General features: G+C 58.5%; 1 protein-coding gene across 1 annotated transcript in view; it reads left to right on the top strand.

Annotated features, from left to right (window-relative positions):
* Window positions 1-11,862, top strand: part of NKD1 (NKD inhibitor of WNT signaling pathway 1) — a 69,342-nt gene extending 57,480 nt beyond the window's left edge. Inside the window, exons 5-10 of the mRNA XM_036275917.1 lie at window positions 4,237-4,343; window positions 6,531-6,626; window positions 8,949-9,096; window positions 9,474-9,558; window positions 10,044-10,171; window positions 10,854-11,862. Coding sequence (XP_036131810.1) covers window positions 4,237-4,343; window positions 6,531-6,626; window positions 8,949-9,096; window positions 9,474-9,558; window positions 10,044-10,171; window positions 10,854-11,443 — 1,154 coding nt within the window. The 3' untranslated portion in view covers window positions 11,444-11,862. The remainder of the gene's footprint in view (window positions 1-4,236; window positions 4,344-6,530; window positions 6,627-8,948; window positions 9,097-9,473; window positions 9,559-10,043; window positions 10,172-10,853) is intronic.
* The last annotated feature ends 2,712 nt before the right edge of the window (window positions 11,863-14,574 follow it).

Genomic DNA, 14,574 nt, shown 5'->3' with positions numbered 1-14,574 from the left:
AGTGATCAGAGTGCCCCTGCAGTTATGCCCCCAAAAGATCATCTCTGGGAAAACAAGTCCCTGGGCTGAGCAGGAGTAAGGCACAGAGAATGGACTTGGGACTGGTGCAGAGCCCACCTCGATCACGGTATCGTCCTCTTCGCTGAGGTTGGACCCTGGCAGCCTGTGGTGAGCACCATTCTCCCTTCTCTGGCCTGCCCTGGAGCCCCCAAATGGATGGATGGATGGTGGAAGGAAAGATGGATGATGGATGGGTGGATGGATGGGTAGTGGAAGGACGGATGATGGATGGGTGGATGGATGGGTAGTGGAAGGATGGATGATGGATGGTGGAAGGAAGGATGGATGATGGATTAATGGTGGATAGAAGGATGGATGATGGATGGATGGATGGATGGTGGAAGGATGGATGGATGGATGGTGGAAGGATGGATGATGGATGAAAGGATGAATAGATGGTGGATGGAAGGATGGATGGTGGGTGGGTGGATGGTGGAAGGATAGATGGATGATGGATGGATGGATGGATGGATGGATGGTGGAAGGATAGATGGATAATGGATGGGTAATGGAAGGATGGATGATGGATGGATGGATGGTGGAAGGATAGATGGATGATGGATGGGTAGTGGAAGGATGGATGATGGATAGGTGAATGGTGGAAGGAAGGATGGATGGGTGGATAGTGGAAGGATGGGTGATGGATTAATGGTGGATAGAAGGATGGATGATGGATGGATGGATGGTGGAAGGATGGAAGATGGATGAAAGGATGAATAGTTGGTGGATGGAAGGATGGATGGTGGAAGGATGGACGATGGATGGAAGGATGGATGGTGGAAGAATGGATGATGGATGGAAGAATGGATAGTTGGTGGATGGAAGGATGGATGGTGGATGGGTGGATGGTGGAAGAATGGATAGATGGATTGTGGAAGGATGGATAGATGGTGGAAGGATAAATGGATGGATGGATGGCTATTTGTTCTGCACAGGGGTGGCTGGGTGTGGGTGCTGGTTTGGTGTCATTTGGTTCCAGAGGATCCATGTGGATGTAGAAGCATGAACTCTGAGTCCTGGCCCCTGATCTTTGCATTGGGGTCTGTGAAGCTTTCTGCTTGGTTCTCTGACACCTCTTCTGGCCATTGGGTGGGAGACAGTGAGAGGGAGAGACTATCTTTGGTGCAGCAAGGGGGTGCTGCCTGTCCTTGTTCCTGGCCCCCAGGGCCCAAAGGGACCTGCTGGTGCAGGGAGGACAATCCAGGCCACCCTGCTCATCAGAGAAGACATATGAAGAGGGCGAGGGGTGGGAGGGATGTCTCCCCCCTCCCTGGGAGAGGAGAAAGGAAGAGAGACAGGGGAGGACCTGACAGAGGACCGGCTGTTTCTGTTCAATGGGGAGGAGGGGGCTGCAGAGAAGGAGAGAGCAGGGACAGAGGTTTCTTTTCTTTGGGTTTTATCAAGTGGAACTTGAAAGGCAACATTGAACCTGAAGGTGGTTTCCTGATAACTTCCCTTTGAACTTGAAGTTTGGTCTCGATAAGCCTGGCCGGCTTACATCTCTAGCCAGGACCTCTGTGGAGGGAGGCAGCAGCTTTGAAGCCGGAGCTGGCCTTTGTTTTCCTTTCTTCCTTTTCTTTTTCTGCGCTGCAGCCCCGCCCTCTGGGTGGTGGTGGGTGAATAGGGATGTTGCAGGTCGTGATAGCACTGTGGTGTCTCCAGTGGGCGGTGTCGGGGTGGGGACCGCTTGGATCTGGGCTGTCATCTGGGACCATGCTCAGCTACTCTGCAAAGCCAGCACTGACCGGGCGCTCGCTGCACGCAGGCCCCTGGGCTCGGCCGGCTTTTCTCGCTGCTTCCTCCCAGGAGCCCTGGAGGGGGGCCACTTCCCCCCGTGTTACAGAGAGGAGACGGACCCAGAGAAGGCAGGTGCCTGGCCCGGGCTGCACGGGCAGGGGCGGTCAGGATGTGGCAGTGTGTCCTCAGTCTGGATACTCCTGCCGAGCCTACCGCACCGCTGGGAATGCCGGGCCCTGCCGAGGTCCGAGCGGCGGTGGGGCCGGGTGCTCCCTGCCTTCCTCAGACGAGCCTCTGAACCTCCTCTCTTCAGTGGGGGCGACCCAGGGGCCTGCTGCTCTGTGGCCTGGGAGGAGGGGCTGTGACCCATGGTGGTGGCAGCTCTGGCCAGCAGGACACCAGTGGATCTGGGCTGGAGGGATCCGGGTGGCCCAGACTGTATGCGTGGCTGTCCTTGGGTCATGGCTAATCGCCCACCTGACTCCCGGGCTCACCATGACACTGGAGGGGGACACCTCCTGGCCATTGAGGAGCAGGGAGGAAAGGGCTTGGTTGGCTCCACCATCCCAGAAGGGTCAGCATCAGTGACCTTCTCCGAAGACTCCAACAGTGAGGACGCCCAGTGCGCGCGCCCTGCGGTCCCCAGCCGGAGCCCCTGACAGCTCGGGAGAGCTGCTGCCTTGCTGTGGGGACACTGGGCTGGGCGCTGCCTGCATCCTCCCGGCTGTGCAGAGAGCCAGGGTTGGAGGTGGCGGTAGCCGAGGCGGGTCGCATCAGTCGCTGCCATGGCCTGACCATCCCCGCCTGCCTGGACAGGTGAGCGGGAGCACCCGTATCTTCAGCCCCCCTTCCCTGTCCTGCTCCCCTGCGCTGCCTGTCTTTGAAACGATGTTTTTGTGTCCTTGTGTAGTTGAAGCAAAACTTAACTACCAACTATACTGTTCCCCAGATTACGTGGGGAGGGGACATCACTTCTGACTAACGGCCAGGACCCTGTGTGCTGGGCCCCGGGCCCTGGGCTCTGTCATAGCTTGTTGAATCCATACAAGGACCCTCTGGGAGGGGCCCGCTGTCATTGCATTTACCGTCGGGGAAACAGCCGTCTGCAGTAGTCACACGACCCACCCTGGGCCACATTTCCTGTCCGGAGGCTCAGAGCCGAAGCCGAGTTACCTGTGCCCAGGCTGGCTGAGGGGCCCCAGGCTGGACCGAGCCAGGACCAGCAGGAGGGCCATCTAGCATGAGCCAGGCTGCTTGGGTTCAAGTCCCAGCCCCGTCGTGTGCTTGCAAAGCACTAAGCCTCTCCGAGCCTCCGTTCCATCTGGAGCTGAGGGATCATCTGCCCCAGGGTGGCCGTGGGGACTGAGTGGTCAGCGGACAGGAGTCAGTGCAGGCCTGGCGGGGGAGGCGAACAGGATCACCTGCCCCAGGGTGGCCGTGGGGACTGAGTGGTCAGCGGACAGGAGTCAGTGCAGGCCTGGCGGGGGAGGCGAACAGGATCACCTGCCCCAGGGTGGCCGTGGGGACTGAGTGGTCAGCGGACAGGAGTCAGTGCAGGCCTGGCGGGGGAGGCGAACAGGACGCGGACCACCGCCAGGGCGGCTGGCGAAGCTGACGAGACGAGAACCGTGGGCACGGTCTAGAGAAGCGCGTTGCCGGGCAGACCTGCACCCCGTCTTCCGGCAGACAAAGTGGGCAGAACAGACTGTAGACCTGATCGAACCCCGAGGGGGCCCCAGGTCAGGACGCTGGCTGTCCTCCTGGCACCCTCGGGGGTGTTCATGGGAAAACGGGGTTCATAGGTCAAGGTCTCCATGCCCAGCCTCCCCTGGAAGGACACACGAAGGACTGTGACCTTTGGCAGAGGGGAGGGTCTCCGAGCACCAAGGCCAAATGAGAGGCTTGCTTCTGATAATACGGTGTACACGTGTGCATGTGTGTTCACGTGTGTGCTTAGGTGTGCACGTGCCCGTCACCAGCCCCGTAGAACCGCGTCCTGCCCCTCCTCCCGACCACCTGCCAGGGGGCCTGTGTGCTGGGCCAGGAGGTGGCATCTTCGAGGAGGCCAGATGTCAGCGTGGAAGGTGTGAGACTGGCCGCGGTCATGGGCTCCAAGACCATCCCTGTGCCCCCCTGGCCTGGCCTGCCCTGCTCTGGGCGGCCAGTCTGCTCATGTGGGCTCAAGTTGAGGCAGAGAACAGAGCAGAGGCCCGAGAGGCCCACTGGGGTAACCTGGGGGCTGGCGAGGATGTGTCCTGGGAGGGTCCCCCCTGGAGCAGCCCAGACAGCCTCCGAGGGCAAAGTGATTTTGACTCCGGCACTGGGCAGGAGCAGGAAGGGGCCCGGGCTCGAAGCCACAGTGAGCGCGGCGGCCCCCAGCTCGCTCACATGGTGGGGCTCGGTCCACTCCTCACGCAGCCTCACTGGCCTCCCCTACAGTGGCCCTGCCCCCCGAGAAGACCGACGGGCCGGCCAGCGGAGATGAGAAGAAGATGGAGAAGTCGAGCGAATCTTGCCCGGGCTCCAAGAAGCAGCTGAAATTTGAAGTGAGTTTCCTTCCCTGGCACTGGGCCCGGAGGAAGGCTTTTCTCTTCTCGGGGCTGCTTTTTGAGGAGGAAGCTGAAGCCTGGCCAGATGTGAGGCCGCTCACCTGCGTGCACAGCAGAGAGAAGGTCCAGACCTGGGCGTCTTGCTCCCTTGCAAGCCCGAGTGTGTTTCTGGGAAGGGGCCGCTGACCGCCTGGGACTGTTTGTGGCCCATGAGGAGGACTCACTTGAGAAGTCCAGGTGGGGGTGGGGTAGTTACTCAACCCAAGTTGCTCAACCCGAGCTTTCTTTGGAGCTAAGTGGGGGGCGGGGGCAGGGAGAGGGAATCAGATAAATACTTTGTGTGCATGCATGAGTGCATGGGTGTATGTATGTGTGAGTGCTTGTGTGTACATACATGCATGTGCGTGCACGTGAGTGCATATGTGTGCATCCATGCAGGTGTGAGTGCACTGTGTGCATACATGGATGTGTGTGAGCGTGCATATGTGTAGGTGCGCATATGTGTAAGAGCATGGGTGTGTGCCTGCATGTGTGTATGTGTGTGGGGCATGTGTGCAGAGTGAGTGCTGTGCCGCCTGCAGTGGTTCCTCAGGGAGCAGAGCTGGCACTTGGCAGGTATCAGATGGACATGTCACAACTGAGCCAACTTTGAACTCGGCACGGGCTGCCCAAAACTGCTGGAGGGAACTGGCTTTGAGCTGCAGAGGCTGGGGCAGGGACCGTGCCGGGTCACACTTTTGCCAGCATTCTGAAGCAAGGTACCATGCCTCGGGGGGTGGGGGTGGCGCTGAGCCTGTTCTCATGCTGGGCCAGCCTGGGCCAGACATGGAACAGGATGGTGCGGGAGCATCTTTGCTTGTTTTCATAGACTCTCGTGGATCTTGAAGCCGTTTGTGGACTTTCTTTCTCGAGACGGCCCCCCTGCCTAGCGCTCTGGCACTCAGCCGGCCCCTGCGTACGCCCCAGTAGTGACAGGGCTTGCCACTTCCCAGCCCAGAGACCCGTGGGTAGACACCCTGTGTTTAGGTTGTGGGAGTGAGAATATGAAGTCATTGTTACATGATGACGAATCATTGCAAAGATGATAGCAGCTGCTACTATTTATTAATTGGGTTTTTCTCTATACCAGCTCCCCCAAAGCAGACCCCGAGACAAGGGCATGGTGGGGATCCCAGGGAGCTGGAAAGGAAGGAGGCCAACAAAGGTTAATGGGTGGGTCAGCCAGGGCAGCTGGGGCTCAGTGCCCCCGGGCCAGAGCCTTACAGACTGCACTCAGATGTGTTCCCTGGAGGGGTGTGCGGCGGGGGCACTATCCACGGCCCGCCTCGCACCTGGGCATGCCTGCCTGGCTCCCCTTTCAGCTCTGTCCTCAACATAGAGCCAGGGCTTGAGGTGGGAGGTGGGACGGTCCCCTCACAGCTACGGATGGACACTGAGCGGGTCGAGGGGTCAATGGGCAGGCTAGTTAATGCTCCCAATTTTCTGAGGGCGATACTGTCATTTTTCATAATTTACATAAGGGGAAACTGAAACAGAAAAGACATGCCGGGGGTGGCAGACATGCAGCTGTGGAGGGCACACATGGATTGGCACCGAGGTTGGTGGGAACTTTAGTTCTTTGTGTCCACCATCTCCTATCTTCCGGGTCAGTTGGCCATCCTGGGAGTCGCAACACAGCTTCCCAAGTTACTGTGCCCTGTGTGTGTGTGCATGCGTGAGTACATGTGTGCGTGCATGTGTGCGCGTAGGCATGCATGTGTGAGTACATACATGAGTGTGTGGACGTGTGTGCATACACAGGTATATATGCATGCAGGCACACGTATTGTGTGCGTGCATGTATGTATCATGCATGTGTGCATGTGTGTGCGTGTGTGTGTGTGTGTAGGCATGTGGGCAGGGTGGCTTTTAGTCCTTGGTCCAAGTTCAGTCTTTCTGAAGTCACAAAACCCTCTCTCAGACTCCTCCACAGTGTTTCCTTTGCCTGTGAGGACTCAGACTGCTGCTACCCCAGCAGGTATCTCTCCTCAGGCCAACCTTCCCTGCCAGGCCTGGCCGCTCTCCCTAGCCAGTCACGTCTTGGTCACTACTCTGCAGTGGGGAGTGGCAGCCCCAGGACCTGGCCTCCAGGTGCTCTAGCCACGGGTGACCAGCCGTACCCATGTGTTGTCTGTCTGTGTCCAGGAGCTACAGTGTGACGTGTCCGTGGAGGAGGACAGCCGGCAGGAATGGACCTTCACCCTGTATGACTTTGACAACAATGGGAAGGTCACCCGCGAGGTGAGTGCGCTTGCCTGGCCTCTGGCCACTGGCCGTGCCCTTGGGCACAGGGGCATTGGTCCTGTGCCTGCTTACTGCTTCCCTCCCCTTCTGCTGAAGTCGGTCCTGTCCCAAAGGGGAACCGGACCAGGAGCGGTGCAGGGTGAGTGTGGTGGAAACAGGCTCCTGGGAGTTCGGGGGGAGCCGGAGGGATGCCCTAGAGCTGCCTGGCAGTGGGGAGAGGACAGAGAGGAACATCGGGGCTCCCCTGGGGGGCAGCAGGCAGGTGCAGAGCCCCGAGGCATCCCCAGAAGAGTGAGTCAGTGAATCAGAGGCCAGACCGTGGGTCTCAGACTGGCAGCCCCACAACCCCAGTCTAGCCCCAGGTGTTCTGGCCCAGCCCCCCGAGGGTTTTGGTAAAGATTAAATTAGCACAGGCAACAAAAGTAAAAGGAGGTAAATGGGACGACGTGAAAACGTAAAACTGGGTGCGTCAAAGCACGTGGTCAACAGAGTGGAAGGCAGTCTGTGGAAAGGGAAAACATGTTTTCAAATTATCATCTCATAAGGGAATATCCAGAATACTGTGTATAGAAAACGAAAATTTAACAAAAAAAAAGAAATGATTTGATCAAAAAATGAGCAAGGGACTTGAATAGGCATTTCCCCAAAGACTGTACATACGGCCAATCAGCAGTCAGCACACGAGCAGGTGCGCAGCATCACTGCTCGTTGGAGGAACGTAAGTCAGCACCTCCGAGTCCCGCCGGCGCCATCAGGATGGCCGTGGGAAGGACAGACAGCACGTGCGTGTCGCTGAGGAAGCGGTGGGCCCGGAGCCCCGCCTGCTGTTGCTGGTGATGTCAAATGTGCAGCAGGGCCTCACACATCACACGTAGAAACTCCACATGACCCAGCAATTCCGCTTCCCAGTATATCCCCCCAAATTTAAACAAAGGGTCCTGAAGAGATACATATACATCCACGTTCATAGCAGCATTATTCACAATAGCCCCCAAGTGGAAGCAACCCAAGTGTCCGCAGCAGACGCATGCATACACCAAACGTGGTCTCTACACACAATGGAATATGATTCAGCCTAAAGAAGGAAGGAGACTCTGACACCTGCTACAGCGTGATGACCCTTGAGGACATGGTGCTGAGTGACAGAAGCCAGTCGGCTAAAGGACAGATACTGCATGACCCACCTAGATGAGGGGCAGGAAGGCCACAGAGACCAAGTAGAATGGAGATTGCCAGGGGGTGGTGGGAACGGGGATGAGGAACTGAAAACAAAATCAATTAGTTGCCACTCTCAGAGGTTCTGGAGATTTAACAGGAGACTGGATCTGGCTTCTCCGAGATGCCCCTCGGCCTGCACTGTCCTTGGGCGGCCACCTCCTGTGGGCGAGGCCAGTGCACACACCTGCCTGCCATGGCAGCGGTTGGTGTCACCTCTGCCTGAAGCACTTGTGGGTGGGGGGTGAAGGGAGGGCTGAGTCTGTCTGTGTTCAGGAAGGGTCCCTGGGCGGATGGTTGACCATCTGTGTCCGTGACCTGAAGAGAGCAAATACCCTTTCCAGAGGTCTCCAGCATCACATCAGGCAGGAACAATGACCTTCCATATGCCTAGAGCAAAGGGAGACCTAGTGAGGGGGACCTGGCCCAGCCCCCAACCCCAGTCAGAAGTTCAAGATGCTCCTGAAACAGGGATTGGAGACCACTGCCCGGTTGAGGGGCTGACCGTGGCCCAGAGAGAGGAGATTTGGTCAGGTCCTCACAGAAGAGTTGATCTCGAGGGACACATCTGCTTTTTCGTTTTTCCTTCAGGAGGTGCTCATCAGACCCAGAGGCGCTGTGGATGTCCCCCCAGGACTCCCTGGCCCACCTCTAAGTTTCCCTGCTATAGGCTGTGGACAGACAGTGTCCACCCTGAGAGCTCTCTCTGGTGGCTGGAAGGTGGCTGGCCTTCACTGGACAGCCCAGGAGTCCAGGGCATGAGGCACCCAGGGCAGCTCTTAACCCCCCGGAGAGACTTTTCCGAGGCGGGTTCCACACAGTCCCCTCCACCCCACCCCCACCCTGCTCCTTAGGACCCCAGTGTGATTGAGCCTGGTTACCTGTGGCTGTGACCTGCTCATTCAGGTTTTCTGTGGTCTCTCCCTGCTTCCTGCTCCCAGGATCCCTCCCAAGTGAACCTCCATATCCATATTTCTGCCTGAGGTTTGGCTCTGGGGACCCAGAGGGGTTCGGTGTTTCAGGTTTCAGCAGGCCCTCTGGGTCCCGTTTCGGATGTGCTGTGGCTGGAGCTGCGCGTGGTCTCTGCTTCCCTCCCACCCCCAGGACATCACCAGCCTGCTGCACGCCATCTACGAGGTGGTCGACTCCTCCGTCAACCACTCCCCGACGTCCAGCAAGACGCTGCGGGTGAAGCTCACTGTGGCCCCCGACGGGAGCCAGGGCAAGAGGAGCATCCTTCTCCATCACCCTGGTGAGAGCTGGGTCCCTGGCGCCTCGCTGGGAGCTTCTCTGTGGACATGTGGGATGGGAGCGGGGCCCTGAAGGACTGGGGTGTGGGTAGGGACGGGACTGCAGAGGGAAGGCCGCGGTGGGCGTGTGTGTGGCAGGCAGCTCTGGCAGAGGCCTGTGCTGTGACGGGCGGGTGGGCTGGGCCTGGAAGCCCAGTGGTGAGGGGGTGAGCAGGAAGGTCTCAGCCCTGGTTCTGAGAACCTGCCACAGAGCCACCGGGCAGCTGCGAAGGCCAGCTCTCCAGGGCTGGGCGCCAGGCAGCTTGGAAAACCTGGGCAGGCCCCGGAGGCGGGCACAAGGTGGAGCTGCTCACTGGGCTGTTTCTGGGGCGGGGCTCAGACCTGCAGAGCACCAGGCCCAGAGCTGAGACCAAGCCCGCTGAGGAGCTTCGAAGCTGGGAGAAGAAGCAGCGAGCCCCACTCAGGTAGGGCTGGCACGGGCAGAGGGCACCGGGCACTGAAGCACCAGCTCTGTGCCTGCGTCTGAGGGGTTCTGAGGAGGAGGCTCCCATCTGTGCTCTTCGGGGGTTTGGGGGCTTCCTGCCCACATGCCCTGGGAACCAGGCGGAGTTAGGCTGTCTGTCTGCGGCAGGCACACGTGGTTCCAGCCTGGCTTTGGGGCATTCTTAAGTTTTGGCCAGTAACCCCTGTCCCTTGCTTTGGGCCTGTTCAGAGCCAAGTCCCCCTCTAGGCCTCCCAGAAGGCCCAGGCAGGGTCCGTCTCCACTGGTAGGAAGAAATGGAAGGAGACACAGCGTGTAAGATGACCACTGCCTCCCTCACACCTCCCCACGGGGGAAGGACATCGGCAGAGGGTCCAGAAGGATTCGCCCCGTGGCTTCCCAGTAGGCTGTGGGGCTGCCCCTCCCGGGGGGGCCAGTGCCCACCCACTCATTGCCTTCCTGTGATAGGTTCCAGGGTGACAGCCGACTGGAGCAGCCTGGCTGCTACCACCATTGCGTGGATGAGAACATCGAGAGGAGAAACCACTACTTAGATCTCGCCGGGATAGAGAACTACACGTCCCAGTTTGGGCCTGGTAAGGCGGGGTGAGGGGAGGGCGTGGCCGGGCCCCAGGTGGGTCCCCCAGGGTGGGTGAAGGCATAGCTTGGATGGGACAGGTTAAATAGGTTATTGGAGGCGATGACATTAAAAACATTTAAAAAATCAAAGTAACCTATGCACAAAGTGAACCAAATCAAGGAATATGTGCGGCATATAACAGGATGTCCCACGCGAAGCCTGCCCACCCTCCCCTGCGCCGGGGGGCTGTTCCCCCAGTGAGGACCCGCACTGCAGTGAGCCGGACGTGCTCTGTTCCCAGCTCTGGTGTCCAGCCCTCGCTAAGAGAGATGAAAACGGAGCTCGCGGAATTGCACCCCAGCTCCCCCCCGCCCCGTGTGTACTTCTCTGCGGGTTACCCTGGAAGTTCAGCAGCATGCCTGTGGGTCTTCTCGTGCCCCCATGACCTCAGACAGTCACCAGGCTGTCTCTCTCTCCTTCGCATCTCTCTCTAGGGAGGAGAATTATTTTTAAAGACCTAACAAAGAAATAGTTCTTCCCACTTAGCAGATGGCAAAGTTCCACTCCAGCGTGGTTTCCTCCAAGGGCGGGCGGGGGCAGGGTGGGGGAGACGAGACACTCAAAGGAGCAGTCTTGGTGAACTAGGGGTGGGCGCACGGAGCAGGTGCTCATTAAATATCTGTTGCATTGTTTCCTAGGCTCCCTGTCAGTGGCCCAGAAGTCAGAACTGCCCCCCCGAACCTCCAACCCCACCCGGTCTCGCTCCCATGAGCCCGAAACCATCCATGTCCCACACCGGAAGCTCCAAGGCGCGGACCCAGGCTCCTTCCACTGCCTCGACACCCCGCTCGCCAAGGTCTCGGAGGTCCAGCAGCGGCTTCGGGGCACCCAGGATGGGAGCAAGCACTTTGTGAGGTCCCCCAAGGCCCAGGGCAAGAGCGTGGGTGTGGGCCACGTGGCCAGAGGGGCAAGAAGCAAACCCCCTCTGGGACCCGCCATCCCGGCGGCGGCCCCGTCCGCCCACCTGGCCGCCAGCCCGGCCCTCCTCCCCACCCTGGCGCCCCTCGGGCACAAGAGGCACAAGCACCGAGCCAAGGAGAGCCAGCAGGGGTGCCGGGGCCTGCAGGCGCCGCTGGCCGTGGGCAGCACCGTCGTGGGGCGGGACCACGTGAGGGAGCTGCCCGCCGTGGTGGTGTACGACAGCCAGGCCGGCCAGGCGGTCCAGAGACACGAGCACCACCACCACCACGAGCACCACCACCATTACCACCACTTCTACCAGACATAGGCCCCCCGGAGCCCGCCCACCATATGAAGGACCCCTTCCCCGCGTCCCCAAGGCATTATTATTCTATTAATTATTGTTATTATGACGATTATTGTTATTAATAATTATTGTTACTCCACTAATATTCAGCTAGCCTCCATGTAGAAGATGTATGGGAACACAGAACTGAACTTTATTTATGTGTGTGGGGACTGCATCACTTCCCCAAGAAGCGACTCTGGGTTTGGAAGTGGCCTGTCAATGGCAGAGGCTCCCTTGGGTTCCCAGCTGTGGTTTCCGCGCAGGCCCCGCCCCCCGCCCCCGGAGCCCCTCTGCCAGAACTCTGCTGCACCCCACCTCTTCCAGGAGAACATCCTTTTCTGGCCCGGCTTCCAGAGACCCTCACAATATCCGAGAAGATAAACAGCTGCTACCTCTTAGTATTATTCTGACTTTGTTTTGCCCGTAACTGGTCCCACCGTGCTACAGGGGTTAGGGGACTGCGGATGCGCCACTCGCCTGGCCGCTGTGCCCACGTCCCCGCCTAGGCCTGAGCTGTCCCTCCCGCGGTTCCACACCTTCCCGGCGGGGTCGCGCCCGCCCCACGTGAGCCGGTCTTCTGCCGTGCAAACATGAAAACACACGCCTCCTCCCCCCTTCTCCCCGCCTCTGTAGAAAGATACACACACACATGCAAAGACTGCCCCCCAAACCAGACTTCTCGTTTGGGAAACCTCCAGAGAGGGAACCAGCCCCATAAACAAGCGGGTTTTCCGAGGCTGGACAGTGGTGGGGTGTTGGTTGTGACGGAAGATGTGGAGACCTTGGGTTCTGCCCTTAGCAAAAGTACATACGTGCCGACGTGGTTCTCTGACGGCTTTCTGTATCTATCGCTAGATGCCACCTGTCCGTGTCCATGTATCTTTCTATAAATATACACTCTCAGGTACCTTTCCTGCTCTGCTGAAGTCCGTGGTTTGCCTCTCTAGGCGTCTCAGCCCAGATGTGGCCCTGCGTGCCCCCTGCCCGTCAGGTGCGCGTAGCCGCTTGTCTGTCATCAAGGGTCCTTCCTGTGGTTTGGGGTCGGACAGATCTGGACAGAGCTGGACTCCGGAGCAGTGTCCACTGCAGAGCTGGCTTCTGTCTGACGAGGGTCTGGGAAGGCCAGGAAAGGTCTCATCCGGTCGGAGACACGCTCACGGTGTGTCACCTACAACGTGGGCAGGGCCTCCCAGAGGAGTGCAGAACCCCGGCCAGCACTGGGGTCACTCCCGGCCTGCGTGGGGTGGGGTCGGGAGCCACCAGCCTGTGGAGACCCTGCAGCGACATGGAGCCTCCCTCCCCGCCTGCCCCGAGTCCTGTGGGGGCTGCAGTGGCCAGAGCCACTGGGAGGTCGCGGGCGGAGGAGCCGCTGATGAGGGTCACCCCGGGGCTCTTCCAGGGCGGAGAGGAGAGTGAGTCTGGGGGCACCCACGAAGGAAGGGTGACTCCAGCTGCTGCCTTTCTGTGGCCTGGTCTCCAGCCCCCTCCCCTCTGCAGAGCCCCTGGCTTGGGTTCAGTGTGGTTGGTAAGGAAATATTTTTTAAGATGCGGGTCGTAGTTGTCACCGTGTTGTTAGAGTAGTGACTGGTGTGCCCGGGACTGGGTCAGTCCTCAGGGCAACCCTGCGGGACAGCCAGTGGCAGCTCGGGAAGCACGGTGGGCTCAGAGAGGTTGAGTGACTGGTGAGGTCACACAGCAGGAGGCAGAGCTGGGAGGAGTCTAGTCCTCCCCACAGGCCCTTAACCACCGAAGCTTAACCACTGTGTCTGGGCTTCTGACAGCATCCAGCTCAAAGTGAGGGGAATGTAACCAAAGGCAGGGAGGGAGGAGGGAGGCCCCCCAACCCCATTGTGTTTTGTCAGGGTGTGGGGGCTGCTGGCTCTCTGGACCACACAACCAAGTGGAGGAGGATCTTGCACTAGGGAAAGCCCAGGGGAAGATTCTGATTGGCTGGGCTCAGTGCTGGTTCCCATCCCTGGACCAATCACTGTAGCCCACTGGGGTCACATGGCCCATCTGTGGCAAGGGGGCGGGGCTTCCCAAGAAAGAAGAGGAAGGATGCCGAGCAGACAGGAGCCGGGTGCCCTAGGCCCAGAAGTGCTGCAACCATGGAAACAAACCAGGAATGGGGTCCAGGCAGGGAGCCCCTCTGCGGCCTGGTGGCTTCAGAGCCGTTCCTCAACCTCGACAGGAGATCCCACGCTGCCTCCCCAGCCCACGACGGTCAAGATTCTATTTCTTGGTCACCGGGATTTATTGTAAAGATCATTTTAGAAAATAGTACTGTGCACACGAGAGATTCCAACAGCACTGAAAGGTGTGCAGTGGAAACTACTTCCTTCAGCACCCTGACTGCCTTCGGGGCACCTTCTAGGGCCGCCCCGTGAGGCGTGGTGGTTGGGGCCACCGGCTGCGGGCCAGGCTGCCTGGGTTCAAGTCCTGACGTGCTCTCGGTGCTTCGTGCAGTGTATCGTACCCTCAAGCCTCAGTTTCCCTCAGAAAGGGGCTCATCAAAGACCTGCCGTGCAGAGCTATGGTGAGAATTCAGGAGCGAAAGCCGCGGTCGTCCCTGGGAGCTCTATAACAGCGCGAGCTGCCGTTGTTTACAAGAATAAATACGTTGATGTATAATACCTCCTCCTGTAAGTTTTGTTCTTTTTTCTTCTTTTTAAAGAAAGACTTATTTTTCAGAGCAGTTTTAGGTTTACAACAGAACTGAGAGGAAGGTACAAAGATCCCCCAGCCCCCGTTATGCCTTGCCTCCCCCCTCTCCCCCATTCCCCACATCACCCACCAGTGTGGCACATTTTTTACCAAGACGGCCCACGTGGAGACAACATCATCAGCCAAAGTCCGCCGTTCGCACCGGGGTTCACCCATGCGTTTGGACAAATGTGCGGCGACATGTATCCATCATTATACTATCATGCAGAGTATTTTCACCAAATACCAGAAATCCTCTGTGCTCTTTCTGTTCATCTTCCCCTTACCCCCAATTTTGTCCATTTAAAATAATATTTCCAACACAATTTGAAACAGAAACTTGTGTAACAGTGACTGTGAACTCCTCCAGATCTGAGAAAAGCTGACATTTTGCAATACTTATTTCA

This window comes from Molossus molossus, unplaced genomic scaffold, assembly GCF_014108415.1.
Source record: "Molossus molossus isolate mMolMol1 unplaced genomic scaffold, mMolMol1.p scaffold_m16_p_21, whole genome shotgun sequence".
NCBI classification, from domain to species: domain Eukaryota; kingdom Metazoa; phylum Chordata; class Mammalia; order Chiroptera; family Molossidae; genus Molossus; species Molossus molossus.
This window is presented reverse-complemented; position numbering and strand designations above follow the sequence as displayed.